Source organism: Lontra canadensis, unplaced genomic scaffold, assembly GCF_010015895.1.
Source record: "Lontra canadensis isolate GAN:19392208 unplaced genomic scaffold, GSC_riverotter_1.0 scaffold53, whole genome shotgun sequence".
Taxonomy (NCBI): Eukaryota; Metazoa; Chordata; class Mammalia; order Carnivora; family Mustelidae; genus Lontra; species Lontra canadensis.
In genome coordinates this window covers 2,047,125-2,074,972 of record NW_022631047.1, presented here as the reverse complement: position 1 = coordinate 2,074,972, position 27,848 = coordinate 2,047,125, and the positions used below count along the sequence as shown (strand labels likewise).

Below are 27,848 nucleotides of genomic sequence, written 5' to 3'. Positions count from 1 at the left end.
CCTGTCCTAGCCATTTGCCCTTTTTTTTCAGAGAAGCTCTTTTAAAGCAGGCTGCTTTTTCCTCCTCACCCAGGTCTCCAGATTAGTGATTCTGTGAGCGCACCAGCAGGGGGGAGGGTCAGAGGAGGAGGGAGAAGCTGACTCCCCACCAAGCAGGGAGCCCAGTGCGATGTCCAGCTTGATCCCAGGATCCCAAGATCATGACCTGAGCCAAACACAGACACCTAACTGACTGAGCCACCCAGGTGCCTTTTTTTTTTTTTTTTTGGTTTTTAATAGGCTCCCTGACCAAACTGGGCTTGAACTCAGAACCCTGAGATTAAGAGTCAAATGCTTTACCCGCTAGGCCACCCAGTCACCCTGCCTTTACACTCTTAAAATTTATTGAATTTTTGTTTATGTGGTTCATGTCAATTTACTATTTTAGAAATTAAAACTGAAAACAGTTTGTAACACAATATACAAGCACATATCCCATTAACAATGATGTCAAAAAGATGATGTAATCACATGCCACATAGCTTCTGGAAAACTCCACTGTATATTTTTCAGATAATGAAAATAAAAAAGGCAAATACCATCTTAGTATTATGAAAATAGTTTTGACCTTGTGAACACTCCTGAAAGGGGTCTCAGGGACCTCCCAAGGTCCTCAGACCTCACCTTGAAAACTATCCCTCCGGACTATCACCCCAGCACTTCTTTATTACTCATGCTTGTTGATTTTCCCCCTCATTTTTATTAGGAATATATAAACATTTGTCTCCCCCGTGGGTCCTGTCCCCCACACTGGGAAAAATCAGGGAACTTCTTAGGCTCAGTACCCCTCTCACCCAGCTCCCATTTCTTGGGCTCTCCTAACCTACTTCCTCTTAGCCCCTTGCCCATCTCCTTCTTGACCCTCCCTGGAAGCTCTTCCATAGTTCCTAGCCTGGACCAGCCTGCTTCCCCTGTCCCAAGCCTGCTTCCCTCACTTGAGGACTTTCTTTTCTTGTGAGAGACTAAGTAATTTTTTTCTGCCTTCTCCTTCCCTCCACTCCTCCCTCACCTCTGCCGCCTTCTCAGAGGGCTTAGGGTAGGAAACCATGCTTTCTGGGGACACTCCTTTAGAGAACACACTTTCCCCATCTCCCTACACATCAGCTAGCCTGGAATAGGCAAGAGTCTGGACGAACAAGTGCCCATTTGGGTCCCCTAGGGGTCACCCCAGTCATCTGGCCACCCAGCCTGTTAGGTGGGGGTGTGGATCAGGAATCTAATGTCTCCTGCCACAGACGCCCTCTGCCTGGGAACCCCTGACCGATCTCTTTACTCCAAATCCCCAGGTCCTCTCGCTAGCTGCAGCCACAGGCCTCTACCACCATATCTGGCACATCTGTCTTGATCACATTGCCATCCCGGTCCAGGTAGAGGAGAGACAGAGGCCTTCGGGCAGTAGGGACACAGCAGGAAGTACCCAAGGGCCAAGGGTTGTTGGCCTTGAGGAGGCTGAAGACAGCGGAATGGAAGGAGGCAGCAATGCCAGGGCTGCCAGCCAGGTGTGGGGGGCACTGTCCACTACAGTAATTCAGCTTGTACCCCTCGGGCTGCAGGATCCAGTCCCGCCATCCTAGTTCCTGGAAGTCTACATAGTGGTCTCGCCGGCAGCATAAGGGGGTCTCAGGCTCACAGGTGGGGGTCCTCCTCCTGGCCCGGCCTGTTCCAGGCTCATTGGGCCGGATCTTAAGCTCCAGGAAGGGCCGCTGGTCTCCCGCCGTGTCCAGGAGCCGCAGAGGCTGCTGGGCAGAGGTGGCGTTGCCTTCTAGGCGTCTGCAGTTCATCTGGAGCTTCAGGACGGCGGACTCCTCGGCCCTCAAGCCACTAGGGGGCAGAGTGAGGGCGTGCCAGCCCGGGGCCGTCATCTGGTGCTCAGCCAGGAGTTTGCGGGACCCTGGGTGCCTGCTCCTTGGGCTCCACCGGAAGATCCTCAAGGAAAGCGTGCCAGGAAGGGTGGGGAGCACGTGCAACCAAAGGCGAGCGTGGTACAGGTGGTGGGACTGAGCTGCGGACAGGTGGAAGGTGAGCGTGGAGCTGCAGGGTGAAGTGGAGGAATCTGCCGGAGAGATGGAGAAGGGATGCAGGAATGTGAGCAGGGATGAGCTCTCCTCTGAGATGCCTGCCACCCCCGCCCGATGCTCTCCTGAGCCCCTTTAGAAGACACAGGGACTGCCTTGTGTCCTGCGTCCTGTGCAACCAGTCAACTCCTCCTCCTCCCACACCCTGCCTTTTCTGTCTGTCACCCCTTCCGCCTCCCTCTCCCTGTCTGCTCTCTGCCTGCCCCTCCCTCACCCACCTGTGGTGGTAGCAAAGCTGATGACCTCCTCCCCTTTTGCAGGAGCCACACTTCCTGGCTGCAGTCTCCGGAGGGCTCTGGCCAGCGCTGCCTGGGGTGGAGGGTGAGTTATTCTGGGACGACTGGTCATGTGCAGCCCCTCCAAGATCTGCTGCTTGGCTAGCTCCAGTACCAGAGCGCGTTCTGCCTGGGGCACCGGCGTGGGAGCTCCACAGGAGGGACATACAGACCCTGCCCCCTGTGCCCACACCAGTGCCCACAGCAGCACCAGCTGGGGCTGGACATCAGGGAGCCCCATGCTCCTGGTGAATGGCCCTGGGTTGGGTCGGGAGCCTCGGATGGCAGGTGCTCCTTCTGTTGATCTGATTGCGTGGAAGCCAATGAGGGCACAGGGGCAGCAGTGGTTGTGCCACACCCAGCCTCGGCCAAGGATAGAGCCACTTGCCTTCTATTGCCTGGGACTCAGGAAGGCAGTATGTGGATGGTCCTATGCGTGGCTGTGTTTAGCGCAGTCTGCCAGTTTGACCCTCACAGCTCATGGCTGGTTACTGACTGGGGCCTCTTTAGAGCCACAACCCGGGGCTCCCTCACTTAGTGGTCAGCGAGCAGACCTACCCTCTGAGCCCTGGGATTGGCTGGCTGTACTGCCCATCAGGGCCCTGCAGGGGGCGGAGGTCCCCCTCCACCACGCCCCCACACCCCCCCCCACCCCCCCCCCCCCCGCCCCCCGAGCTCGGGTTTCACCATCTGGCCTGGTCACTGAGTTTGAGGTATGGGTAAGGGGGTGGGGGTGCAGTGTGGACACGCATGATGCAAGAAAGAGAATGATTTCACATGCTCAGTCCCCAAGGTCTGGGGCTCGGGGGAGGGACTCGTAGGGGCAAGGTGGGGAGGGCAATTTCCCCCCCATACCTCTAGTCCTTCTAGCTTACCCAGACACCTCCGCTGTAGCAGTTCTTAGAGGCAGCTGTTAGTTCCACTGGTTATTTCTCCAGGGTCTCTGGGCCGGAAGAACTCTGGTCTCTCTCTTCCTAGCAATGGGGTTGGGACAAGGGGGAGAGGAACGGAGTCCTCCTGCCCAGGCCAAGGTGGCAGTGCCACGGGGCACAGAAGTCACCTCCTGACCCTGCTTATGCTGGCTGCCCAGAGTCCAGTTGGACTGGAGCACAGCGTGGAGGAGGGCTGGAGCGTGGTGGTGGTGGGGCGTGTTCCTATGATGTCGGGGGTAACCCAGAGAGGTAGGGGAGAAAGTGATGCAATCTTACAACAGGACACAGTCCATCAAGGCTGGCAGAAGGGCGTGGGACTTGGGAGCACCCATACCTACATGCTGGGTCTCTTTGAGGGGACTGTGAGAGTTACGTAAATTCGGGACATCCTAGGAGTGGTTCGAGGCCTCCGTGAAAGGGGGCAGGACATGGGAGGTTTAAGGACTTTGAAGAGCAAAGCAAAATAAGTGGGGTGACATTAGCTCCAATCCCAGCCCTTCCTCACTGACAAAATGGGAAGGCCATGGTCCCTCCACCTTGAACTTATGAGGGTAGACTTAATGCTGGCCTTTCTCCTTATGCCCACAGTTTCTTCAAGAAGCTAGAAGACTGTGATTTGGACACATGCCGCGACTCCATCTTATTAAGCTCCCACCTGTGTAGCCAGTGGGGGGGCTGCCAAGAGACTCCCAGATTTGGCACCAGGGGGAGAAAGGTGGCGCTTTGGGGGCTGGGGATCAGTACCGGCGGTGTCCAGCATGTGGCAGTGTAGTGCCACTGGACGGCTGCTGGCTTAGTGCTGACCAGCTTCCCAGGGAATGGGCTGCTCTGAGGAGTGGGGAGCAGCACGGGGCTTTCCAACCTCTCCCTCTGGGAACCCTGCCTCTCCCACAGAAAACAGAGAAGCCAGTCCCCGTGCTCTCCCCTCTCGCCACTACCAAAGAGCAGAGCTGTCGTCGGGCCCCAAATCACCGCTACCTTTGGTTTTAGACCTCATCCCATTGACACGTGGCGGTGGAACTTGATGACAGGTGCCAGGCACATCCTAGAAACCCAGGGCACTGTGTGCTGGGGGGCAGGGGACGCCGCGGTAGAGAAGGGACAAGGAGACTTTTAGACCCTCCTGTCCTTCCTACATTTTTCCCCAGGCAGAAACATATTCAAGTTCTCTGTCCAGTCCTCTCCTTCCCCATTCTGAGCAACCTCTCTGTTGGTTGAGGCTGGTGAGAAGGAGTCCTCTACCCCTGGGGTCTGGAACATCAAACTGCAAAGAAGTTTCTGCCCATAGTGGTGTCTCAGAGGGCTTATCTGTTGGGGCCAGGAGACAGAGTCAAGGGAAGCAGCATCAAGTGCTTGCAGGAGTCACTGACTCCTCTTCTCCCCTACTCTCTATCAGGTGCCCCCAATTTTCGGCTCTTCCTACCCTCTTGTTGCTGTGCCTGGCCTGGCCCTACCTCCCCACTGACACTTACGTCAGAACCCAGCTATAAATATGCTCTTAGCATCTTAGTCACTTTCCCCAAGAAGTTCTCCCAGGTTATAAATACCCCAGCCATCTGCCTCACAGGCCCGCCCTACCAACCTGGTTGGGTGCTGGGGGGGAGGGACAGGCTCGGGGGGCGGGTAAGAAGGGAGAAGAAGCCGAGTGGTTATCTTGCCCACATGAGAAAAGCCTGACACAGTCTAGAGTTAGGGGCCAAGAGGCTTTGGAAGCAAGGTTTGGAAGAAGACAGACCCACTCTTTCCCTTTTACAACAGGCAGAGCCAAAAAGAAATGGAGTTAATACTGATTCTGTGTTTATTTTAAAATTTGTTGTTTTGCTCATGATGGATTTTTTTGGCATTCATTTTGCTGCTTTAAAAACATAACACTGAGATATCATTTATCTCAGTTGATGAATTTCTTGGCATCCCCTTACAATTTGTCCCCCAAAGTGACTGCCTTACTTCACCTCACCTTAATCTTGGCCCCAGGGACTGAAGCTGGAGTTGGAGGGAGAGAAGTCAGATCTAGGGAAGGGGTGGCTTGTAGGGAGAGGAGACACCGTGGGAGGGTGAGGAAGGGGCACAGAAGACTTCCTTAGATGTTCTCCTTAGATGAAGATCTCCTCCAGGCAAAGATGGCATGACTTCTGTGGGTTGTTCAGGAAGTCCCACGTCTCAGATATGCAGGTTGCCTAAGAAGATCACCTTCAGACTTTCTCCTCTACGGTTCCTCTTCCAGGGACCTCAGACCCTGGGAGGAGGGAGTTATACACTGAGTAAACACAGACATCACGTTACCCAAAGGACACGTGGGTTTTGCGCAAACTCGGCCTTGGGCTGCAGACAATATCGACCCCATGGTTCAGGGCTGTCTAACCAAAGGGAGGAGATGATGGGGAAAGAAGGGCAAAGGTCTAGAGGGGACCTAGTCTCAGAGCAAATTCCTCCCCTCCGCATTCCATGCCTTCTTTTTCTTCACCCTGTCCCATGCAAGTGGCTCTTGGCCAGTTCCAGCTTCCGGCCAGGTCTCCTGGATGGAGCCCTGGGGGTCAGTGAGGGAAAGCCACCAGCCAACTCTGAGCCCTGCCTCTGCCTCCCCCAACATGTGTGCTCCTAGGATGTCAACCTACTTGCTGACTGAGCAATGATCTGTCTCATCTCTTAGAGTGAGTATGGAGGGAGAAGAAGAGCAGATAAAACCTAAGTCTTTATTAGTTCTGAGACCAGCAAAGATGGTTCTGGGGCGGAGGAGGAGGCCTAAGAAAGAAGAGGAGGAAGCTAGGAAAGGAAGAGGCATGAAGTGTGGGATAGACATAATAGCCTGGCCCTGAGGAGCCTGGGTGAGAGAGAGCAGAAGTGGGCCAGGTGGGTAGACACTGGGTCATCCTCGGTTTCAGCCAGGGTCCTGGCAAGAGACAAAAGAACCATTCAGTTGTCTGTGTTTGCATCACTAAGAGACTTAATGAAGACCTTATTTATGGAAGTATAGGCAGGGTTTAGAGAATGAAGGATGAATGTTGAAGCTCCCAGAGACTAGCAAGAGAGGAAAGCCCTTATAAGCCCCTAGTGCGGAAGCAGTGATATCAGAATCTAGGTAGAACTGGGGCCGGGGGAGCCCGATAGGAGCTGTAGGGACAGATCACAACCACAGTCACACAGATACATGGCACCTAGGCAGAGGGAACAGGAATAAGAAATATCCTGACCTCTATCTCCCCCTATCCTTTGATCTCCTGCTTGTGTCAGCCCTTAGCCAAATTCAGCAGGAAGCCGGGGACCAAAGGAGCTGAGGTGAGTCAGCCCTTAAGGGCATAGAGCGGGGCAGAGAAGGACAAAGAATGGATGAGGGTGTGCCAAGAGAGCCTTAGCAACCCACCAGGGCCAATAAGGGGCTCCAGATACAGGGAAGAGTAACTTTGGACAGCAGGGATCTAATCTTCAGTGAATCTAAGGAAGGGGCTCTCTGGTAATCCTGAAAATCAGGGGAAGGGGCTGGGTCAACTCATCCTGGAGTGACGGCCATCAAGTGGGAAGAGCAGGGAAGTACCTCGGATTATGGGATGGATTAAGGATGGGCTATGGATGGCTTTGCCTGGGAACGAGATGGCACTGCTCATGGTTGCAGGTGGGATCAGAATCCCTGGGGGGGCACTTGAGCCTGGGAGGCTTGCTGGATAGACTGTGCCCTAGGAGAGAAACTGGTGGTCACGAAGATGGTACAGTGACTCTCCTTAGATGAAGATCTCCTCAAACCACAGATGGGATAATTTCCACAGTTTGCCCAGGAAGAGGGAGTCCTCCTTCTGGACAGAGGCAGTAATGGGGTCATTCCCTCCTCTCCATGAAGGGTACCTCTGTGAGGGTATGTTTGCTTACTCCCACCTTGGGCTGCCCATCTACACGCGGACTAACTACAGCCACAGGCCTCGACCACCATGTCAGGTATGTCAGTCTTGACAATGTTGCTGTCCCTGTCATAGTAGAGCAGAGAGAGGGGGCGCCGGGCCGTGGGCACACAGCATGAGCCCCCTCCTGCAGTTCCTGACGCCGTGTTGGCCTTGAGGAGGTTGAGCACTGCAGTGTGGAAGGAGGCAGCAATGCCGGGCATGCCTGCCACATGCAGTGGGCATTGCCCTGTGCAGAAGTTCATTGCATAGCCCTCAGGCTGGATGATCCAGTCGTGCCAGCCAATCTCACGGAAGTCCACAAAGAACTCTTGCCGACAACACATCCTGGACCCACCCTGGCAGTTGATGCCTCGCCGGTGAAGCCGGTGCTTGCCCCCAACTTTGACCTTGGCTGTCACAAAAGGCCTATCGGCAGCTTCACCCAGTATGAAGGAGCTCTGGGCTCCTTGGCTTTCAGGCACCAGCTCCAGGGTCAAGTGGCCTTGGCTGCAGGCAGCCCGAGCTTCAGGCCCCAGGGAGAGCCGCTGCCAGCCACTGGCATCCACCTCCAGCTGGTGCTGAGTGGCCAAGGTGAGGTTGGTGTCACGTAAGCCTACCACAAGGATCCTCAGCTTCAGAGTCCAAGTGGTATTGGGAGGGATCTGTACAAAGAACATGAGGCTGGCCTGCTGGATCTCCATGCCACTAGCAGTTCTGTCAGAGGAGAAGTGGAAATCAAGACGAGTCTGGTTGATGTTGGAGAGGCCTGTGGACACAAGAAGCCCCAGTCACCATGGCCTTCTGAATGTCAATTCTATCAGCTACCTTGTTATTCTCAGCATACTGGAACTCTGCAGTATTGTTGACCACCCTTTCTTTCTTGAAAATCTTTTCTTGCTTGGCTTCTATGACACAACTCTTACGATTATTCCTTGATTTTCTTTGTTGGCTTTTCTTTCTCTGACCATCTGTTCAGTGCAAGAGTTCTCCAAAGTTTGTCTCTGACCTTCATTTCCTTTTGTTCTACCCTGAAGGGAGTTCTTACCCACACTCATAGTCAGCCAACACAATTTTTATGGCAGTGATTCCCAAATCTGGATGTCTAGTCCAGACCATTTTGCACCTCTGGACTGGATGTATAGATCTGGAAATCAACAAGCTTCAGGTCTAAATTTCTAACTGCTTAATTTTGTCACATGACTGTCCTGCTGGCACATTCAAATCAATTTTTTCCTAAGTGGAAATCATTCTTTTCCTTGCTATCCGCCCCTCTTTCTGTTCTTAGAATTGGGGGCACCACTACCTTCCTTATCACCACTAGAAACTCTGTGAGCACCCCCTCACCGCCCATATCCAGTCTTTCACCACAATGAGTCTATGTATGTCTCCTGTCACTATTACTTTTCTCCAATTTTCTCTCTTCATCCTTCTCCTGCCCCTACTGAAACACCTTAATTGGGTTTCTGTTCCCTCCACTCCACTGAAACTGCTCTTGCCAGGATCACCAACTCTTTCCATATTGCCGATTCCAGTGGTTTCACCTCTTTATAGTCATCTTATTTGATCTTTAAGCAGTGTTTGACACATTTATCATTCCCTCCTTGAAATATTTCCTTCTCTTGACTTTTGTGACTCTGGCCACTTTATCTTAGTCTCTTGCTGACAGCTCCTCTTCCTCTGCCTGACCTCTGTATGTTGAAGGTCCTGAGCTCCCTTCTTTTCACTCTGTATATTTGTTTCTAGAAGGCTATCATCAATTCCCATGGCTTTCTATTCCATCTGTATGCTGATGACTCCCAAATATATATATCCCTGGCCCTGACCTCTCCCTGATCCTCAGGCTTGTATTTCCAGCTGCTGATCTGATATTCTATTTGGTTATCTAGTGATATCTCAAACTTTTCAAGTTCACAGATAAACTCTAGATTTATCCCTCCTTATCCCAAACCTATTCCTTCTCCAACCTATAACCCACTTCCCTATAAGTGCATTGCTTAAGCCAAAACCTTGATTACCCTCATCCCCCACTTTAAAATTATCTGCAAGATCTGGGGCATCTGGGTGGCTCAGCTGGTTAAGCATCTGGCTCTTGATTTTGGCTCATGTTATGACCTCAGGGTCATGAGATGGAACCCCACATTGGGATCCATGCTCAGCATGAAGTCTACTTGAGATTCCTCCTCTCCCTCTGCCTTTGACCCTCCCCTCCACTTGTGCATACTCTCTCAAAATAAATAAATAAAATTTTCTAAAAAATAAAAAAATAAAATTATCTGCCAGATCTGCTAACTCTATCTACAATTCATAAAATAATTTCACTTATACCTGTCTCCTTTTTTTTTAAGATTTTATTTATTTATTTGACAGGCAGAGATCACAGGTAGGCAGAGAGGCAGGCAGAGAGAGAGGGAGAAGCAGGCTCCCCGCCGAGCAGAGAGCCCGATGTGGGGCTCGATCCCAGGACCCCGGGATCATGACCTGAGCCGAAGGCAGAGGCTTTAACCCACTGAGCCACCCAGGTGCCCCTACCTGGCTCCTTTACTACATATTAGTTCAACCCACAATCACCTTTTTCTTGAATTATAGCAATACCTTCCCAAGTGGTCCACTCTTGTCCCCCAAACCATTCTCTATATATCAGCCAGAGTGCATTTTATTACGTAAATCTGTTCAGCTTAATCTCTTCAGCTTCAGACTCTTCAAAGGCTTCCCATTGCTATTTGAATAAAATCTATGCCCCTTAACACAGAAAACTTGTATGATTAGGCATTCTGCCATCTAATGACTATATTCTACCCATACTGTCTCTTTTCTGCTCCTTGAACTCACTAAACATGGACTCACCTCATGGCCTTTGCACTTGTGCTTCCCCCTGTCTGAAATGTCTTTCCAAGATCTTTGATTGACTGGCTTCTTTTTGGCATTCAGCTCAAATATATTCTTCTTGTGGAGGTTTCTCTGACCAATCTATCTAAACCAGCCTTCAATTCCACCTCCGTCTCTCTAACGCATCATCCTGTTTAACTATTTTTATAGCTGCTATGACTCTCTGTAGTCATCTTGTTTTTTTTTGTTCATTTGTTTACTATGTGCTTCCCCTCCCCTTCTCCTCCCCGCTACTCCTCCATCTAGAACATAAACTCCATGAAGGTAGAGATTATGCCTGTATGGTTTATCAGTTTCTCTAGTACCGAGTACATAATAAGCTCAATAAACAATTGTTGAATGAACAGAAACTTCAACTAGGCTTCATGTGAATTGGAAAGTCAGGACTAAGGCTGCTCTTGACAGCTTTCAAACTCATCATGACGTCTACCATCTTGGTGTCTCTAAATAAGTCTATTCCATTCTTCTCTTCCTGTGGATCTACTTCTTCTGCTTGTCAGTGTCTTCAGGTCCTAAAATGGTGGCCCCAGCTCCTGAGTCTACAGAATGTTTTACTCAGCTCCTCAAAACTAAAGTGACATGATCTTCCAGTGTACCAATTTCCAAATCCTTGATGAAAAGTCTGATTGGCTCAACTTATCTTGTTATGTCATTAAGCACCCCACCATTAGAATCTCTCTCTCTTTGAAAGATTTGCTCATTTATTTTAGAGAGAGAGACAAAGAGAGAGGGCACAAGCAGGAGGGGCAGAGGAAGAGGGAGAGAAACTCCCAAGCAGACTTTATGTTGAGCATGGAGTCAGACGCAGGGCTCAATCTCATGATCCTGAGATTACAACCTGAGTTCGACAATTAACCAACTGTGCCACCAAGGTGCCCCTACCATTAGAATTTCTTAAGTTACCTTAGTTATGGCAGGCAGAACGCATAAACATCAGGGACTATGGTAGATTATTACATTGTTGGCCCCCAGTGAAGAACACCTCCCAGTATTGATGGCTTTGTGCCATCCCTCTCCATATTGTCTGGGCATAGCTATGTGACTTGACTTGGCCAATGAGACAACCATAGTGCAAGCAGACACTTGATAAGTACATACATAATGATGTTTCACCCTTTTGGAAGCCATCTACCATGTTTTAAAGAAACTTGGGCTAGACTAATGGATGATGAGGAGCCATGTGGAGAGAGACTTTGAGGATCAGAGACCATCTTAGATGTTCTAACCCCATCTAAGCTCCTGACTGAAGGCAGTTACCTCAGTGCCCTCAACTACTCCTCAGATGGACCTAAAGAACTGCCCAGATAAGTCCAGTCAAAGCACAAAAATCATCATAAATATAGAATTTCTTGTTTTAAGCCTCTATGTTTGTGCTGATTAGTTATATTAACAGGTAACTGAAACAGAAATAAGTAACAGAGTGCTTGGGTGCTCCATAGCAAAGACCTAAAATTTGTAGCCTTGGCCTTGGGACTGGGTGGCAGGCAGAGGTTGGAAGGATGGTGAGGAGACTGTTAGTGAAGGTAGGAAGAGCAGTGAAGAAATTGTTATCAGATCCTGGAGAAAGGGGAACCTGTGTTATGTATTGGCTATCATCTGTGGTAACTTGGAAGCTAGAAATGGCATCTAACAAAGTTGCGAATTTAGCTAAAGATATTTCCAGGCAGAATGCTGAAAGTGCCAATTGGCTTATTTTAGCTGCCTATGATAAGGCATTTCAGGAGTGAGATGAACTAAAAAAGGAACTGTTCAATTTTCAAGCAGAATTTAGAGAAAATATTTCCAAAAGGACTTGCTAGATTGAACAATAAGATATTTTTTCATTCCTCACCTCTCTGTCTAGCAAAAGATTCTTAAAGTAAGAAATGATCTTGAGGTAAAAATCAAATCCAGGGGATTGCCAGTAATATATGGCCTCAGAGTGAAGATCAAAACATTTAATAATGGGACAACTATAAGACCCTTTGTTAAGATCTTACACTTTGTTAAAATCTAAAAAAAATTAAGATGATGTTCTATAGATCCTCTCAACTAGACAATAGGGTTTCTAAGGATCTTAAGAGTATCTATCAATCCATAACACCTTGACTTGCAACCTAAAGAGGGGTCTGTCTTGATATCAAGTTGAGTGACTTTTTGTCTAACTGAGTAGATTACAATTTGTTATTTAGAAGGCCCACAGGGTTTTACAGAGAATTTTAGTAGCAAAAGCAGCTCAAGTTTGGACTAAAAGGGCCAGAGATGATTCAAAGTGAAAAGAGGTCTCTGGGCCCCCAACCTCTTTGGCCCGGAAGCAGGCTGAGAAAACCGCTCAGCCACAGACACATGTCATTTCCAATTTAAAAGGAAAGACATCTCAGAGGGTGGAGCCAAGGGCTGGGACAGATCTAGAAGTCAAGGAGAACACTGGTGGGCTCTCCTTAAGAAGCGAGAAAAATCCTACCAAGGAGTAGAACTAAGCCCTAACCAAGGGAATTCTGGATTTAGGGGAGACTTGAGATATGTGCCTGGCTGGATATCAGAACTTTCATGGATCAGTCACGGGTCTGTGTCCCCCACTCCCCTGTCTCCCGTACTGAACAGGAGTATCTGTTATGGTGACCCTGTCCCTGTATCAGCATTGTATGTTAGATGTGTGGGAGGCAGATAACTTGTAGTTTTAGGTCACAGGCAGTGGTATGCTGGTAAATGTTTAGCAACTGGATTCCAGAGGGAAATAAATCCCGATTCGTAGTTTTTGCCAATTTCTGTGGTTTAAATTCTCCCACCACGGCCAATTTCAAACTATTCATGTGACATCACTGGATGCGGAGTTGGGAGATGTTCATAATTTGTTCTCATGAGCCCATATAAGTCATTTCTAGTACATTACTGAACGCCCCTACCCCCATTTCCCCAGAGCCCCCAGCTCTCTTACTTCCAGCAAGAACAATACTCAGGTCTTGCTTTCACACTATTGTGTGGATGATGGCTTAAATTGGAATAAAAACTTCAAGCTACCATATCCAAATGCAAAAGGTAGAATCCAGGGGTGCCTGGGTGGCTCAATCAGTTAAACGTCCACCTTTGGCTCAGGTCATGATCCCAGGGTCCTGGGATCGAGCACTGCATCGGGCTCCGTGGTCAGCATCAGGCTCCGTGTTCAGCAGGGAGTCTGCCCACTCCCTCTGCTGATCCCCCTGCTTGTGCTCTCTCTCTCTCTCAAATAAATAAATAAAATAAAAAAAAAAAAGAAAAGGTAGAATCCAGGTGTCAGTCATTCTCATTTCCAAATGTCATCTCAGATCGGGCCCCCTCAGACTGAATGTTGTACTCATTCATTGATTAGCAAATATGTGGAAAGTGTATAGACTTTGAAGTCAGAGAGAATAGTATTTGAATTCTGCCCCTTGCAAGCTGTATGATCTTTGCCATGTAAATGATCTTCTTTGAGTGTCAGTCTGTTTTTCTGCAATGGGAATGATAAACTCCACTTTGTGGGGTGGTTGTTGAAGATTAAATGAGATTAAACAGGTGTGCTAAATACCAGGTAGCCATCATTATTGCCACAATGTTGCCAGGAACTGGTGTCAGAGATACAAAAGTGTAAGCACAAAAACAAAAAACAAAATAAAACAAACACCCAGAATCTGGGTGTTTCAAGAAGTCATGGTTCGTGGTCATCTGTCCACATTGTACTCATCCAGTCCAAGCTACTTTTCAACTCCAAATGCAATTTACTCCTTCAGACTTTTACTTACATTTCCCCCCTCCGTTTAGAATGTTGTTTACTGTTCTCTACCCATTGAAGCCAAACTTATTCTACAACACCAGTCCATTTGCAATCTTCTGAAAGACTTCCCTGTCTCACTAGGACCCAACGAATAATCCCTGACCCAGCAAGCAATGGGCCCTCCTCTAGCATTATTTCATTCTGTTTTACCTTCTAATTATTTATTCCCAGAAGCAGCAACTACAACCATCATGGGCAGGAGCTCAGCCTTCGATTTCTTGCTCTCTCCCACCTTAACCTTCTAAGAGTGTTACCCATATTAGTTCATTTAATTCTCCCAACTATCCTCTCACTATCCACATTTTTCAAATGAGAAAACTATTAACAACTCAGGTCGCACAGTAATAAGCAACTGAGCAAGGATTTGAACCCAGGCTTATCTGGCTCCAGAGTTGGTGTTCTTATAGGTAGGGTGCCTGGGTGGCTCAGTTGGTTAAGCATCTACCTTCAGCTCAGGTCATGATCTCAGGGTCCTGGGATCGAGCAGTGCATGGGGCTCTCTGTTCAGCAGGGAGCCTGCTTTGCCACCCCCCCACCCCCCGCCCCGCTTGCCTCTCTGCCTACTTGTGATCTCTCTCTCTCTCTCTGTCAAATAAATAAATAAAATCTTTAAAAAAAAAAAAAGCATCTGACTTGATTTTGTCTTAGATCATGATCTCAGGTTCATGAGATGGAGCCTTGCATTGGGCTCTGTGCTGGGCGTGGAGACTGCTTAAGTTTCTCTATCTCCCTCTTCCTCCTTCTGTACCCCTCTCCCAACTCAAGTTTATGCTCTGCTCTTGTTCTCTCTAAAAAATAAATAAATAAATGTTTGTCATAGGCAGAAGCCCCTTTTGAATTACAATAGGGTCTCATACATCACTGGGGATTCTACACTGTGGTCAAACTGACTTACAGCATGGTTTGGTTGTTTAATACAACCAATGCTTATTGAATATCTAGTATGTTCATGAGATGCCCAGTAGTGTAGCTACTCTGTAGCTACTCAGTAGCTAGGCTATCTTGCTCCACCACTTACCAGTCATGTGACCTTGAGGAATTACTCAACATTTTTTTATTTTTTTAAATAAGCTCTTTGCCCAAGGTGGGGTTTGAACTCACCACCCCAAGATCAAAAGTTGCATGCTCTACCAGCTGAGCCAGTCAGGTGCCCCAAGTACTTAACCTCTTTGTGCCTCAGTTTCAGTAACTGTTTTTATTTTATTTTATTTATTTATTTTTTTAAGATTTTTATTTATTTGACAGAGATCACAAGTAGGCAGAGAGGCAGGCAGAGAGAGAGGAGGAAGCAGGCTCCCCGCTGAGCAGAGAGCCCGATGTGGGGCTCCATCCCAGGATCCTGGGATCATGACCTAAGCTGAAAGCAGAGGCTTTAACCCACTGAACCACCCAGGTGCCCCTCAGTAACTGTTTTTAAAGATTGATTGATTAATTGATTGATTCATTTATTTAGAGCACCTGAGAGGGCAGAGGGATAGAATTCCCAAGCAGAATCCCCACTGAGCTTGAAACTCCGGGTTCAATTTCATGACCCTGAGATCATGACCTGAGCTGAAATCATGAGTTGGATGTTTAACTGACTGAGCCACCTGGCGCCCCACAGTTTCAGTATCTTTTTTTTTTTTAATTAAAGATTTTATTTATTTATTTGACAGACAGAGATCACAAGTAGGCAGAGAGGCAGGCAGAGGGAGGCGGAGAGAGGGGGTAGGGGAAGCAGGCTCCGTGCTGAGCAGAGAGCCCGATGCAGGGGATGTGGGGCTCGATTCCAGGACCCTGAGATGACCTGAGCCGAAGGCAGAGTCTTTAACCCACTGAGCCACCCAGGCGCCCCAGTTTCAGTATCTTTAAAATGAGGATAACAATAATACTTGTCTCACTGGGTTGTTGTGAGGATCTTAAGGAGTTGGTGTATGTAAAAAACTTAAGATAATGTAAATAAGGTAAAAGTGTTAGTTATTTCTACTATACACTAGCTTCTGGTGATAACATGAGGAATAAATGACAGATCCTGACCTCAAGGGGTCAACATATGTGGGAAGACAGACTTCACAGAAAACCTGGAAACAGTCATTTCCACCCAGAATTCACGTTCTGGGTGAGGGTAGGGGAGCCGCCAGAGAGGAAGCCCCTCATCCTCATGTCAGGGTGGGTTTTTTGAGTATTGGAGTGCTGGCTCTTGAAGGGAGAGGGGAGTAGGTGCTGACCCGGGGAAAGGGGCCAGGAATGGGAAGGACCTTCCAGACCCAAGGAAGAGCTCCTAAGGAGCTCAGAGGCCAAAGAGATCACTTTGTGTTCTGTTCCTAGGGTCCTGTCTCCGAATTCTTGGCCTTCCCTTCAGCTACCCACTAAATTCTCCAACTTCTCTTTCCTCTCTGGAAGTAACTTTCCCTTCTACTGTATCTTCTTGCCTTTATCCACCTTTCTGAGTCCCATTTTGATGCTGTTCTGATGTGAGGACCCAAGGTATTAAGATGAGGGAGCAGGGGTAGGCTAGAGGAGTACTATAGTCCCGCTGTTTTACATTTTCCCTTTTTACTCAGATGAGGCATCTGAGCGTTGGGGGAGACAGGGGCCAGAAAAAGGACAGACTCCCTAGCTCCCAGCCTCAGGGGCCAGGCCCAGGAAGTGGATGAGCTCACACCACAGCCTGTGGAAATTTGGGGGAGCCAAAGGAGATGCAGGCAGGCAGTCTCAAAAGATGTGAAATCTACCCACTTCCCAGCTGCCCATTGGTCAAGTTTAAATAAGAGAGAGCAGGTGGGGGTGGGGGAGCCTGGGATTAGGAGATTACTGGGAAGCAAGAGTTGGTAGGGTTTGGGGGAGGGAGTCAGGGGTTAGGCTAGGGAGGAGACTTTTCCATCCTTGGGGGAAGATCTACAGAGCAGGAACCCACCTGTGTCAGCAAAGCTGATGATCTCATACTCCTGTTCCCCATCAGCCTCCGGAAGCGTCCCCTGTGGGGGCCCACGGAGGCGCTGCAGCGCAGTCCCCAGAGCAGCTCTGGACACAGGCCGGTTCAGTGTCGGGCGCTGGCTGAGGTGCAGTTTGTCCAAGATGCGTCTCTTGGCCAGGTCAAGAAGCAGCTCCCGCTGGTGATCCAAGTCCACGGCGGGTCCTCTACATGCCGGACACTGGCTATCAGAAGCTCTGGGAATGGCCACTGTAGCCGGAGCCAGGAATAGGAAGGCCAGGAGTAATGGAGAGATCATGGCTGGGGGAGGCCCTCTTTTAGTGATATGGTTGAGACAGAGCCGTAAAACTGGGGCTCAGGATCTCAACAGCTGTGGTCTCAACTCCAACCTGGCCGCCAGGGGCCCTGGAAGGAGAGTGTGTCCAGCTGGCATGACTCCTTGCTGCAGGGGATAGAGCAGCCAAACATCTGACTTGAGAGATGAAGCCAGTAACAGGTAGGACTTGGCAGAAGTCTCCAACACATAGTCAGTGAACGTACAGAGTGGGGGATGTGAGTTGTTTAGTTTTCGGGAAAGAAACGTCCCTGGGCCAATATTGGGAGACAGTGGGTTACCCATGTAAACTGCGGGGGCCTGGGTACAAAGGTTAGAGATGAAATTCCTCTTCAGATCAAAGGCCTTGCTGGGAAGCCTGGATGAAAAGGGAGAGATGAGAGGTTTTAAGACCGAGTGTTAAAAGAGTGACTCTCAAACAAGAGGGGTCCTTGGCAGGGCACTTTATGTCATTATCATGCAGATAGTTGAGAGTTTCATTTCCCTTTGCCAGGTACTTCTCAAATTCTCGCTGCTCCCTTTCTTCCTCCCAGAGGCTCATAATGCAGACTCCTTTGTTAACCAACACCTCCTCCCCTCATCCCCCTCCACTGGGCTCAAAAGTAGCCAGTATGAAGGCTAAGGGAAAGGAAGGTAAGTGTTCTCAGCCTGGTCTTCTGCTTCCTCAGAGGGAAGTCTGAAGGTGGGAAAGGGACTTGAGAGCTAGATTTGCTCACCCTTTGGGGATTCTTCTACTTAGGAAAAGAAATTTTGAGATTTCTCAGAATCCCTGGTTTTCCAAAGGTCCTCACCAGTGGCTCTTCAGGGAAGGGCCTTGGCTCTCATAGCCAGGATTCATCCGGCAGGGATGGTGGGTGGAGTTAGGAGGATAGTTCTTCTTCTTCTTCTTCTTTTTTTTTTAAAAAGACTTTATTTATTTATTTATTTATTTATTTAAGATTTTATTTATTTATTTGACAGACAGAGATCACAAGTAGGCAGAGAGAGAGAAGGGGAAGCAGGTTTCCAGCTGAGCAGAGAGCCTGATGAGGGGCTCAATCCCAGGACCCCAGGATCATGATCTGAGCCTAAGGCAGAGGCTTAACCCACTGAGCCACCCAGGTGCCCCAGGAGGATAGGTTTTTAAATCAGATGACCTTGGTCAGAATTCTGTCTCTTTCTTTTATTAGCTGTGTGACTCTAGGCAAGTTACTTGACCTCTCGTGCTTTCATTTCTTCATTTGGAGACATAGGAAAAATGATTGCCCATGATTACAAAATCCAAAAAACCCCCATAGTCCACTTTGGTTTTTTGTAACTCTCATGGTGACCTGAACAGAAGGGAGGTTATCTATGATCTTTTAAAAAATTGTACTGAGACTATTTACACATTTTTATTCCAGAGATACAAATTATTTGATTATGGCATACCCCTGGAGGTATTATAAAATATACAGTATGTGTATCATTTTACCTTTCTAAAACTTGGAATTTTCTGAATTCTGAAACATGGCTGGCCCGATGGACTTTGAATATGGGATTATAGATCTGTATTGATTATTTCAGAGTTTTGAGATTTAAATAATTTTGTAAAGCACTGACAATGACTGGCACAGAGCAGGGACTTAACAAAAGTTTATTATTTCTGCTACACAGGTTTGCTTGTGGGCCAGAGTACCTCCACCAGTATTTGCCCTTCTGGACTCTTCCTTCCTAGATGCCAGGCCCACAATTTCTGTCTGCAGTGCAATCACTTAGCCGGCCATCTTTGTTGCTTATATTATTATATACCTAGCATCGCACACAGTGCCTGATCTATAATATAAGTGTTTAAAAGTGTGGGAATCCTATCTCCCCCATTCTATTGAGAATTTACTGACATACATCACTATGTATGTTTAAGGCACACAGCATGTAACTTCTCCGTAGCTTACTCAGTCTCCCTTACCTCTAACAACCAATTGTGCTCCTTGTTTCCACAGCACATTGAACATATCTCTATTTATAGCATTTACATTGTACTGTAATTATTTTTTTTGCCTGTAGTTCTTGCAACATAGTAAATATTTAATAGCCAAATTCTATCAACATAAGACTACAGTGCTTCTTTGAGGGAGGCAGTGAGTAAATGATCCAAATACATCTGGTCAATAACTAAATTGATTCTGCCTAGAACGGACAGAACGGGGGAAGTTGCAAACTCAAGTGACTCTTAAGGGAAAGAACTAGATCTTGGAAGGAATTGGCCAAGTGATTTTAATAAGATGGACTTAAACCTGCTTTCTATAGAATTAAATTTTTACATCTGGAAAAATGGACATCCACCTACCACATGATCTTTGTCCATTTATACTACAAATATTTATTACAGGAGTTACCGTCCTGAGTGTAAGGCTAACTTGAACGTGCTCTGTAAACTGAAATTACTTTATAGTAATTAGCATTATGTTTAAATCTTGGGTGACTCTGACAGGCTTGATGGACTTAAGGGGGACTGAGGATCGCAGTGGATCTGGATTGCTGGCTTGAGGCACAGGTAACGCAGAGGGAGCGACGGAGGGAGCGAGATATAGCCTGTGCAAGTGCGCCAGAGAGAACGTGTGGGGCGAGTGGGTGCCTAGATAGGGGGCGTCTGCAGCAGCCGAGAGAGACACAGAGGAAGCAGGGACGCGCGGGGCGCAGGACGCGCTGACGACTACGCCGGACGTGGTGACGTAACGCGCAGGCCGCAGCGGGGGGCGGACTCAGGGCCTTTCTTCCCCTTCTGATTCTCCCCCTCCCCCCTTTTCTCCCTTTCCGGGTTTGGTTCCCCCCTTTTTTCCCTCTCCCCCTTCCTTCCCAAGCCCCTTTCCCCTCCCCCGCCCCAGTCCCCCCTGCTCCCCCGCCTGGGTCCGGGGGAAACCCCCGCCGAGAAGAGCCCGCCCCCAGAAGCGCGCCGCCGCGGGCCGTCGGGGCCGAGCCGCAGCCGAGCGGCCGTGGGCCCGGGCGGCGGGCGGAGACGCGGGCGCCGTCCCCGCTACGGCCCGCGTTAGGTGAGGCCACCTCCCGGCCAAGGGGGCGGGCGGCGCGGGCGGCCCGTGGGGAGGGGGCGTGGCGGCCGCGCGGGCTGGCGGGCGGAGGCCCCCCGACCTGGGTTCCCTGCGCTGGAGCTACCTGGGCCTGGGGACGGTGGGTCAGTGCCGGAACCCACCGTGAAGGACGGCCCCGAGGCCCAAGGCGCCCCGAGTGTGTGCGGGGAGCGCAAGCGAGAAGCGGGGGAGTTGGGGCAAGGGGCAGAGGGCGGGGGGCTGGCGCCACCTGTGGCCTGTGTGGTGGGACCTAAGAACTGTTGCGCTCTTGTAGTGTTGGGGGTGACTAGCTCCATGTGTTTCGTGGGTTTCCGTTTACCTTCGAGCCCTGGAAAAACGGAGGGAAACGTGTTGAAGCGTTTCAAGTCATGCTGGGATCCGAGTTGTTAAGAGGACAGGGATCCGAGTTGGAACATACAGGGAGATGTTTCTGGAGCTTAAAAGTTGGGCCTACATTAGGCTCATAACTCACTCTTGAGCCTCTTAAAACTCTTACTTATTTTGGTGACCTCGCAGAATAATTATTCGTTCACTCAGTGAATTGTTCCTGGATAATGATGACACATGTTTTCCAGGTTTATTGAGAAGTAGTTGGCATACATTACTGTTTATGTTTCAGGCACACAGCGTGATGGTTTGATTTACATATTTTGTAAAATGATTGTTGAAATAGTTTCAGCTCATGTCCATCGTTCTTGTATAGATACAAAAAGAAAAAAAAAAGGAAAGAAAAAAAATGTCCGTGTGATGAGAACTCAGGATTTACTTATCAACTTTCCTATAAATCACATAGCAGTGGCAACTCATAGTCATCATGTTGTACATTACATCCCTCCTACTTATTTCCTTATAACAAAATTTGTGCCTTTTGTCCACCTTCCTGCAGTTCCCCCTCACCTTACCCTCTGCCTCTGGTAACGACAAGTCTGATCTCTTTTTCTATGAGCATGGTGTTTGTTTTTTCATTTGTTTATTTAGATTCCACACATAAGTGAGATTGTATACTGTTTCTTTCTCTGACTTACATGCCTTCCAGGCCTATCCATGTTGTCACAAATGGTAGAATTTCCTCATTTTTTATGGCTGACTAATATTCCATCATATGTGTATTTTATATGTATATACACACACCCCCACCCCCACCACAAGTTTATCCATTCATTCATCCATGGACATTTAGGTTGTTTTCCTGTCTTTGCCAATGTCAGTAATGCTGTTATGAACGTGGGTATTCAGATCGCTTTCCGAGTCAGTGTTTTTGTTGGTGTGGGAAAATTTAAATTCAGATCCCAGTTGGATGAATGTTCTTGTATAAATCTTTTTCAAATAGACTTAACTGAAATAGAGAAGTCCGAGTTCTGTCTGATGTTGGTGGTCACATGGAGACTGGGGAAGAAGGAGGTGACAGGTTCTACTTCTGGAATATTACACATTCCTAGCATTTTATTATATTTTTGGATAGTCAGATTGGCACTTGAATTAGTTGTTAGTGGCTCCTCTTTCTTTCTCATGCTCCCTGCCCTCCCCCCCATTTCCTTTCTCCAATATTTCCTTTTTCCCCCTTTGTGGAAGCTTCAAGACAAAAATGACTTAAATAGGGTGCCAGGTGGTAGGTTAGGTTAATTAGGTTCACTTTATAGTTGTATTTTTCTTCCCCCATTGCTGTTTTCCATAGGGTTGAGAGGACAGAGAATCTTTGTGAAATGTCTGATGAACTTTCAGCGAAAGTTAAATTTCAGAGTTGCAGTTCCAGCTGTCTTTGTGTCTACTGTGGATCTATATTGTAGATCTCTACAATTTATTTATTTTAAAGATTTTATTTATTTATTTAGAGAGAGAGAGAGCATGAGCAAGGGGGAGGAGCAGAGGGAGAGAGAGAAAAGCAGGATCCCCATTGAGCAGGGAGCCTGATGCACTGCAGGGCTCATGCAGTGCAGGTCTCCATCCCAGGACCCCGAGATCATGACCTGAGCCAAAGGCAGCCACTGAACCAACCGAGCCACCCAGGCGCCCCAATACCACAATTTAAAACAAAAATTTGAAAACTTGTGTATGTAAAAATGGGGTGCCTGATATTTTTTAATGGAAAAGAGTCTGAAGGGGATATAGCTTCCTTGCTTTTTCAGAATGAAAACCAAAGACTTTACAATTGCCTTTAAAGCCCTAGATCTGTAACACCCTTTCCTCCTCAACATACTCCTATGATCTCCTAGCCCTTCCTTGAGCATGCATACCAGGCTCACTTCTGCCTCAGGGGCTATGCATTTACTCCCCAGATCTTCCTGGATTACTTTTTCATTATAAAAACGCTTAACTTTGTCCCCTCACCTCTTTTCAGTTCTTTATTCAACTGTCACTCAAACAGTGACATTTCCTTGGTTATTTAAATTGCAACCCCCCCTTTACATAATTCTCTATCCTACTTTTCTGCTTTATTTTTCTCCTTACCCTTAGCAACCTATAACATGCCTATGTTTGGTGTCCCCCACTAGAAGGTAAGCTTAATGGGAGTAAATAGGCTTGTTTGTTAATTGCTTTGTCCTCAGCACTTAGCATAGAAGTTGCCATGCATTGGATGCTCAATAGTTTTCTCCTTGTTATGAATTTTTGGTCATTATTGGTTGTCCTTGTAAGTGTGGAATGAATTATCACTAAGATTTTGTGAGGTACTCATTGGAAAAATTTGAGATTCTTTTTCTGTCATTTTTTGCCGCATTTCTCTTTTTGACAGAAGTCTCGTGCTTTCAGTTCATTGAATGGAAGCACTTCTAAGGCAGAGAGCGTGAAGCATAGGGGATCTTTGGTGTTGGTGGTCCTAGACGAAGATTGTTTTAAACTCTCATGTGACTAGAATTTTTACCTCCTGCATCAGGCTCTTCCCTTGATGTGTGTTCATTTCCCTGATGAGACAGCTATTACCATCCTTACCTCTTTGGCCCCAAGGCACTGAACAGGCTAGTTCCCCTTTGAATTTTTCAGAGACTGAAGATGTTAATATTTACAATGTGGGCTGTATGGGTTATATTTTTCCCCCCATTCATGTGGAGCCAGTTGAGTTAAAAATCTATGAGAATAGCTTTCTCTAACAGTGATGGAGTGGTTCATTCTGGGAACATCTGATCCTTCCCCCCCCCCCACAAATCCATTTTGGGGGGAGCATTTTTAGCAACTAAATTCTGTATTAAGTCTGAGGAGAAAAGGAGCAGGCCGCCTGAGTTCTGTGGATTATCCCTCATTTATTTTTTCCTTTCTCATTTCTTGGTTGGTGCATTTGTTACCTTTGTTGACCTTTTGGCTAGAGTCGCCTAGATGAGGTTTCTCTTTGTGGCAGTCCTGGCCACTGTTCTCCAGCTTAGGAAGGCAAGGGTGTGAGATAGGGCTTTTAACACTTTGTGGAAATGCTGGTGGCAAAGCCTTAAGTTTTTCGTTAAACCTTTGCCAGGACATTGAAAGCTGCCAGGGCTATGAGAGAACAGTTTGTGGCAGGGTGGAAAAATTGGGGATCTTGTATCTATTGGAGTGGATGTGGTTCTGATATTAGTGTAAAGAAGTAACAACATCAGAGATATATTAGTTCTTATTTTGTGAATAATTTCTGATGTAATATAGGTAGATTGATAAATACTTCTATTAAACTTCTGTTGTCCCCTTTTACTTTTTTTTTTAAGAGTAGATTTTTTTAAAAAAAGATTTTATTTATTTATTTGACAGACAGAGATCACAAGTAGGCAGAGAGGCAGGTGGGGGGCAGTGGGGGGAAGCAGGCTCCCCACAGAGCAGAGAGCCTGATGTAGGGCTCGATCCCAGGACTCTGGGATCATGACCTGAGCCGAAGGCAGAGGCTTTAACCCACTGAGCCACCCAGGCACCCCAATTAACATCAATTTTCTTTTAAGATTTTATTTATTTGAGAGAGCGAGCAACCATGGGGGAGGGGGAAACTCCCATTGAGCAGGGAGCCCAATATGGGGCTTGATCCCAGAACCCTGGGATCATGACCTGAGCCGAAGGCAGAGGCTTTAACCCACTGAGCCACCCAGGCGCTCCTTTTGTCCCCTTTTAAATCCTTCTGCAAAATTTCTAGGAAGTCTTTCTCATGCTCCAGAGATACTTAAACCACGTTCTCACCTCTGATAGATAAACCTGAGTACTGACAAAGTTACTACAAAGTGTAGGTAATGATTTCTGAATGATGCAGTGCTTATTCCTGTGCCAGATCTTTTCATGAACTCAAGGAAAGTTTTCAGGAAAAACCGTATTTTGAAGAAGGGATTAAAAAGTGTTGCTTTTTGGTTGCATGATCCCAGGAAGTGCAGGAGGAGAGAATTTTGTGAAACTGTATGCTGTTGTTTGTTTTTTAAGATTTTCTGTGCCTCCTTGTAAGAATGGATAAGGGACTCTGAGTGTCCTTGTGTGAAATGTGCTGCCAGTTTGCAAATAGGAAAAATAACTGGACTCATGGCTTGAATGTGTGTGCATGAATACAGTTGGTGGGTCTAATTTTAGAGACCTTCATACACCGTGGCCTCAGTATTTTCCTCCAGCTGTATCCTTACTCTCTGTGTAGAAAACATTTTGCTTAATAGTCTTTTAGTGGTTGGTTAACTTTTATTCTTACCATAAAGTTTTATTTATTTATTTATTTTCGTTCTAAAGATTTTATTTATTTATTTGAAAGAGAGAGCAAGAGCAAGAGAGAGAGAGAGCATGAGTGGGGTGAGGGGCAGCGGAAGACTCCAGGATCGTGACCTGAGCTGAAGGCAGACACTTAACTGAATGAGCCATCTAGGTGCCCCCATGGTTGCTAGTTTAGCAGTGTAGCATGTGTTCCATCTTTCCAGTGAAGTTTGTCCATTACTTCCTAACTTTGAGTTTATTTCTGAAAACAGAGATAGGAAAGATTTCTTAACCTTGATCTGTTTTAACTCCTTTCAGAGTTCCCTTAGATTTCCTTAGCATGTATCTGTTTTCTCCAACACTTAAAAGAAAATTGATGTTGGGGTGTCTGGGTGGCTCAGTTGGTTAAGCCTCTGCCTTCGGCTCAGGTCATGATCCCAGGGTCCTGGGATCGAGCCCCATATTGGGCTCCCTGCTCAATGGGAGTTTCCCCCTCCCCCATGGTTGCTCGCTCTCTTAAATAAATAAAATCTTAAAAGAAAATTCATGTTAATTGGGGTGCCTGGGTGGCTCAGTTGGTTAAACGACTGCCTTCAGCTCGGGTCATGATCCTGGAGTCCCGGGAACAAATCCCACATCAGGCTCCCTGCTCGGCAGGGAGTCAGCTTCTCCCTCTGACCCTCCCCTTTCTCATGCTCTCTCTCTCTATCATTCTTGCTCTCTCTCAAATAAATAAAAAAAAATTAAAAAAAAAGAAAATTGATGTTAAAAGCTCTTAGTTACAATAGTCTGTGGTGATTTCATCATTTTCACTTGGGAAGTATGATAGGAAAGATTCTGGGATGCTTCCTAAATCCAGGTGTTCTTTTGCTTTTCTTCAGGGTCTCTTGTGAGTTGTTCAGTTGTTTGAGCCTATGCTGGGAAAGCTGTTTCCACTTTTCTAATTTTGAAAGTAAATTTCCCAGAGTACTTTCCTTTGCTTTTAAAAGAAGAACTTCTCCAATTGGGAACCCCAAGAGAGATGAGAAAAAAGGTGCAAAATCCTCAGGTAGTCATGTCTCCCAATAGTCAAAACGCTTCTGGTATTTTTTAAGGACTCATTTTATTCTATTCCTCAGTGTGTTAACCACAAAAGCGTCAAAAATCTTTCATTCCTTTTAATTGCTTGCTTACTTGTCACACTCTGAGTTTTCTAAATTGTCAAAGACTTGTGTTTTTCCTGGGAAACAATTTGCGGTCATTTTTGGGTGTTTTTTGGGAAAAAAATGAAACTCGTTAAGTGTTCTGTAACCTTTCTTTCCTGAGACCAGTGTTCTGATTCTTCTATTTCTCTGATACTCCCATTTTTCTGTAGCTGTTAATACTATGTGTTACAGCTATTTTTTTTCCCTATTGAATATCTCAAAAACTTCTGCAGGCAAGTTGAAAACTATAGTTTGGCACCTATACGATTCCTCAAAGTTTCTGAAAGATCTCAGCTTATCCTTATCCTGTAGAGCTAGAATATAAGAATAAATGAAGCAGTAGCAGGTTTTAAAAGAACGCAGTTTCTTTCTTTTTTTTTTTTTTTAAAGATTTTATTTATTTATTTATTTGACAGAGAGAGAGAGACACACACACACACACACACACACACACACACACACAGTGAGAGAGGGAACATAAGCAGGGGGAGTGGGAGAGGGAGAAGCAGGCTTCCCGCAGAGCAGGGAGCCCGATGCGGGGCTTGATCCCAGGACCCTGAGATCATGACCTGAGCTGAAGGCAGACGCCCAACGACTGAGCCACCCAGGTGCCCCGAACACGGTTTCTTTCTTTCTTTCTTTTTTTTTTTTTTAAGATTTTATTTATTTATTTGACAGAGAGAGATCACAAGCAGGCAGAGAGGCAGGCAGAGAGAGAGAGAGAGGAGGAAGCAGGCTCCCCGCAGAGCAGAAAGCCCGATTTGGGGCTCTATCCCAGGACCCTGGGATCACGACCTGAGCCGAAGGCAGAGGCTTAACCCACTGAGCCACCCAGGCGCCCCACGGTTTATTTCTAATTGGTATTTGTTAATTGTGAGTTGGTTGTGGGAGAAGAAAAGCTGGTCAAGTCTTGGTCAGCTGTTTAGCTGTCTATTCTATCCTATTTAGATTTTTTTAAAGATAATTTTTAAAGATAATTTTGTTATTAGTCTTCTTTAAAATAAAAAAAAATTTTTAAAGATTTTATTTATTTGAGAGAGAGTGAGTGCAAGAGCAGGGGGTTAGTGTAGGGCAGAGGGAGAGGGAGAAGCAGCCTCCCCACAGAGCAGGGAGCCCAGTGCAGGGCTTCCTGGGATCATGACCTGAGCTTAAGGCAGATGCTCAGGCGGCTGAACCACCTAAGTGCCCCAGCCGTTACCAGTCTTCTATACAGTTCTTGTCTGATGTACAGAATACAGATAGACTGTTTTAAGTACATTAACTGGTTTGCTTTACCACTTTGTCTGTTATCTTCCTTGTGTGGTTGCTTTTGGCTTATTTTATGTTGATAATATTTGTGCTGCAGTATTTATTACTACTAATAATCAAAATCATATTCATACCTGCAGAGTACTTTCTCTTTCCTAAAAGCTCATTGGAACTTAAAGTGGTGTCAACATTTATATTAAATGACCAAATTTTCCAAGTTATGTAGTTCATGTTTTTTTTGGGGGCAGTGTTTTTGTTGCATATGTCAGTTGTAAGAATTTATGCATGGTTTTGGCATGTGATTAGCCATATGGGCATCAGGTAATTCTTTGTTCTTTGGAGAACTAGTTGGATTAGACTTGTGAAAGCTTCTATAAGTTTCATAACAGAGAATTAGGAAAGTAATCAAGGCAGTGACAATTGAAATTTAATAATTAATATATTTGAAATACATTTTCTCCCTATATTCACAAATTGTTCCTTTTACTAATTCTTCCTTTGTGATTCTTTGGGAAAAGGGAAGAAGAAAATCTAGGGCAGTAATCAGCTGATAACTTCAGGAAATAATGTGCTATGGGTAGGTAGCAGGTGAATGTATACCTGCACAGGGAGTGGGCACTTACTGTTTCTAATGCTATTGGTGGAGGTGGCTC

General features: G+C 46.9%; 3 protein-coding genes across 3 annotated transcripts in view; 1 reads left to right on the top strand and 2 right to left on the bottom strand.

Annotated features, from left to right (window-relative positions):
• Nucleotides 1-338: 338 nt before the first annotated feature.
• On the bottom strand, nt 339-2,916 carry INHBE (inhibin subunit beta E). Its single transcript, XM_032874364.1, has 2 exons — nt 2,333-2,916; nt 339-2,092 (listed from the first exon to the last, which is right to left on the bottom strand). The coding sequence occupies exons 1-2, from the start codon at nt 2,628-2,630 to the stop codon at nt 1,335-1,337; spliced, it is 1,056 nt and encodes a 351-aa protein (XP_032730255.1). The 5' UTR covers nt 2,631-2,916; the 3' UTR covers nt 339-1,334.
• A 1,485-nt stretch (nt 2,917-4,401) lies between these two features.
• On the bottom strand, nt 4,402-17,224 carry INHBC (inhibin subunit beta C). Its single transcript, XM_032874557.1, has 2 exons — nt 16,748-17,224; nt 4,402-7,959 (listed from the first exon to the last, which is right to left on the bottom strand). Exons 1-2 carry the CDS (start codon nt 17,061-17,063, stop codon nt 7,214-7,216), a joined length of 1,062 nt encoding a protein of 353 aa, XP_032730448.1. The 5' UTR covers nt 17,064-17,224; the 3' UTR covers nt 4,402-7,213.
• Nucleotides 17,225-19,974: 2,750 nt separating this feature from the next.
• Nucleotides 19,975-27,848, top strand: part of R3HDM2 (R3H domain containing 2) — a 158,518-nt gene continuing 150,644 nt past the window's right edge. The window contains exon 1 of the mRNA XM_032874547.1: nt 19,975-20,110. The gene's annotated coding sequence lies outside the window, so the exon portion shown is untranslated. The remainder of the gene's footprint in view (nt 20,111-27,848) is intronic.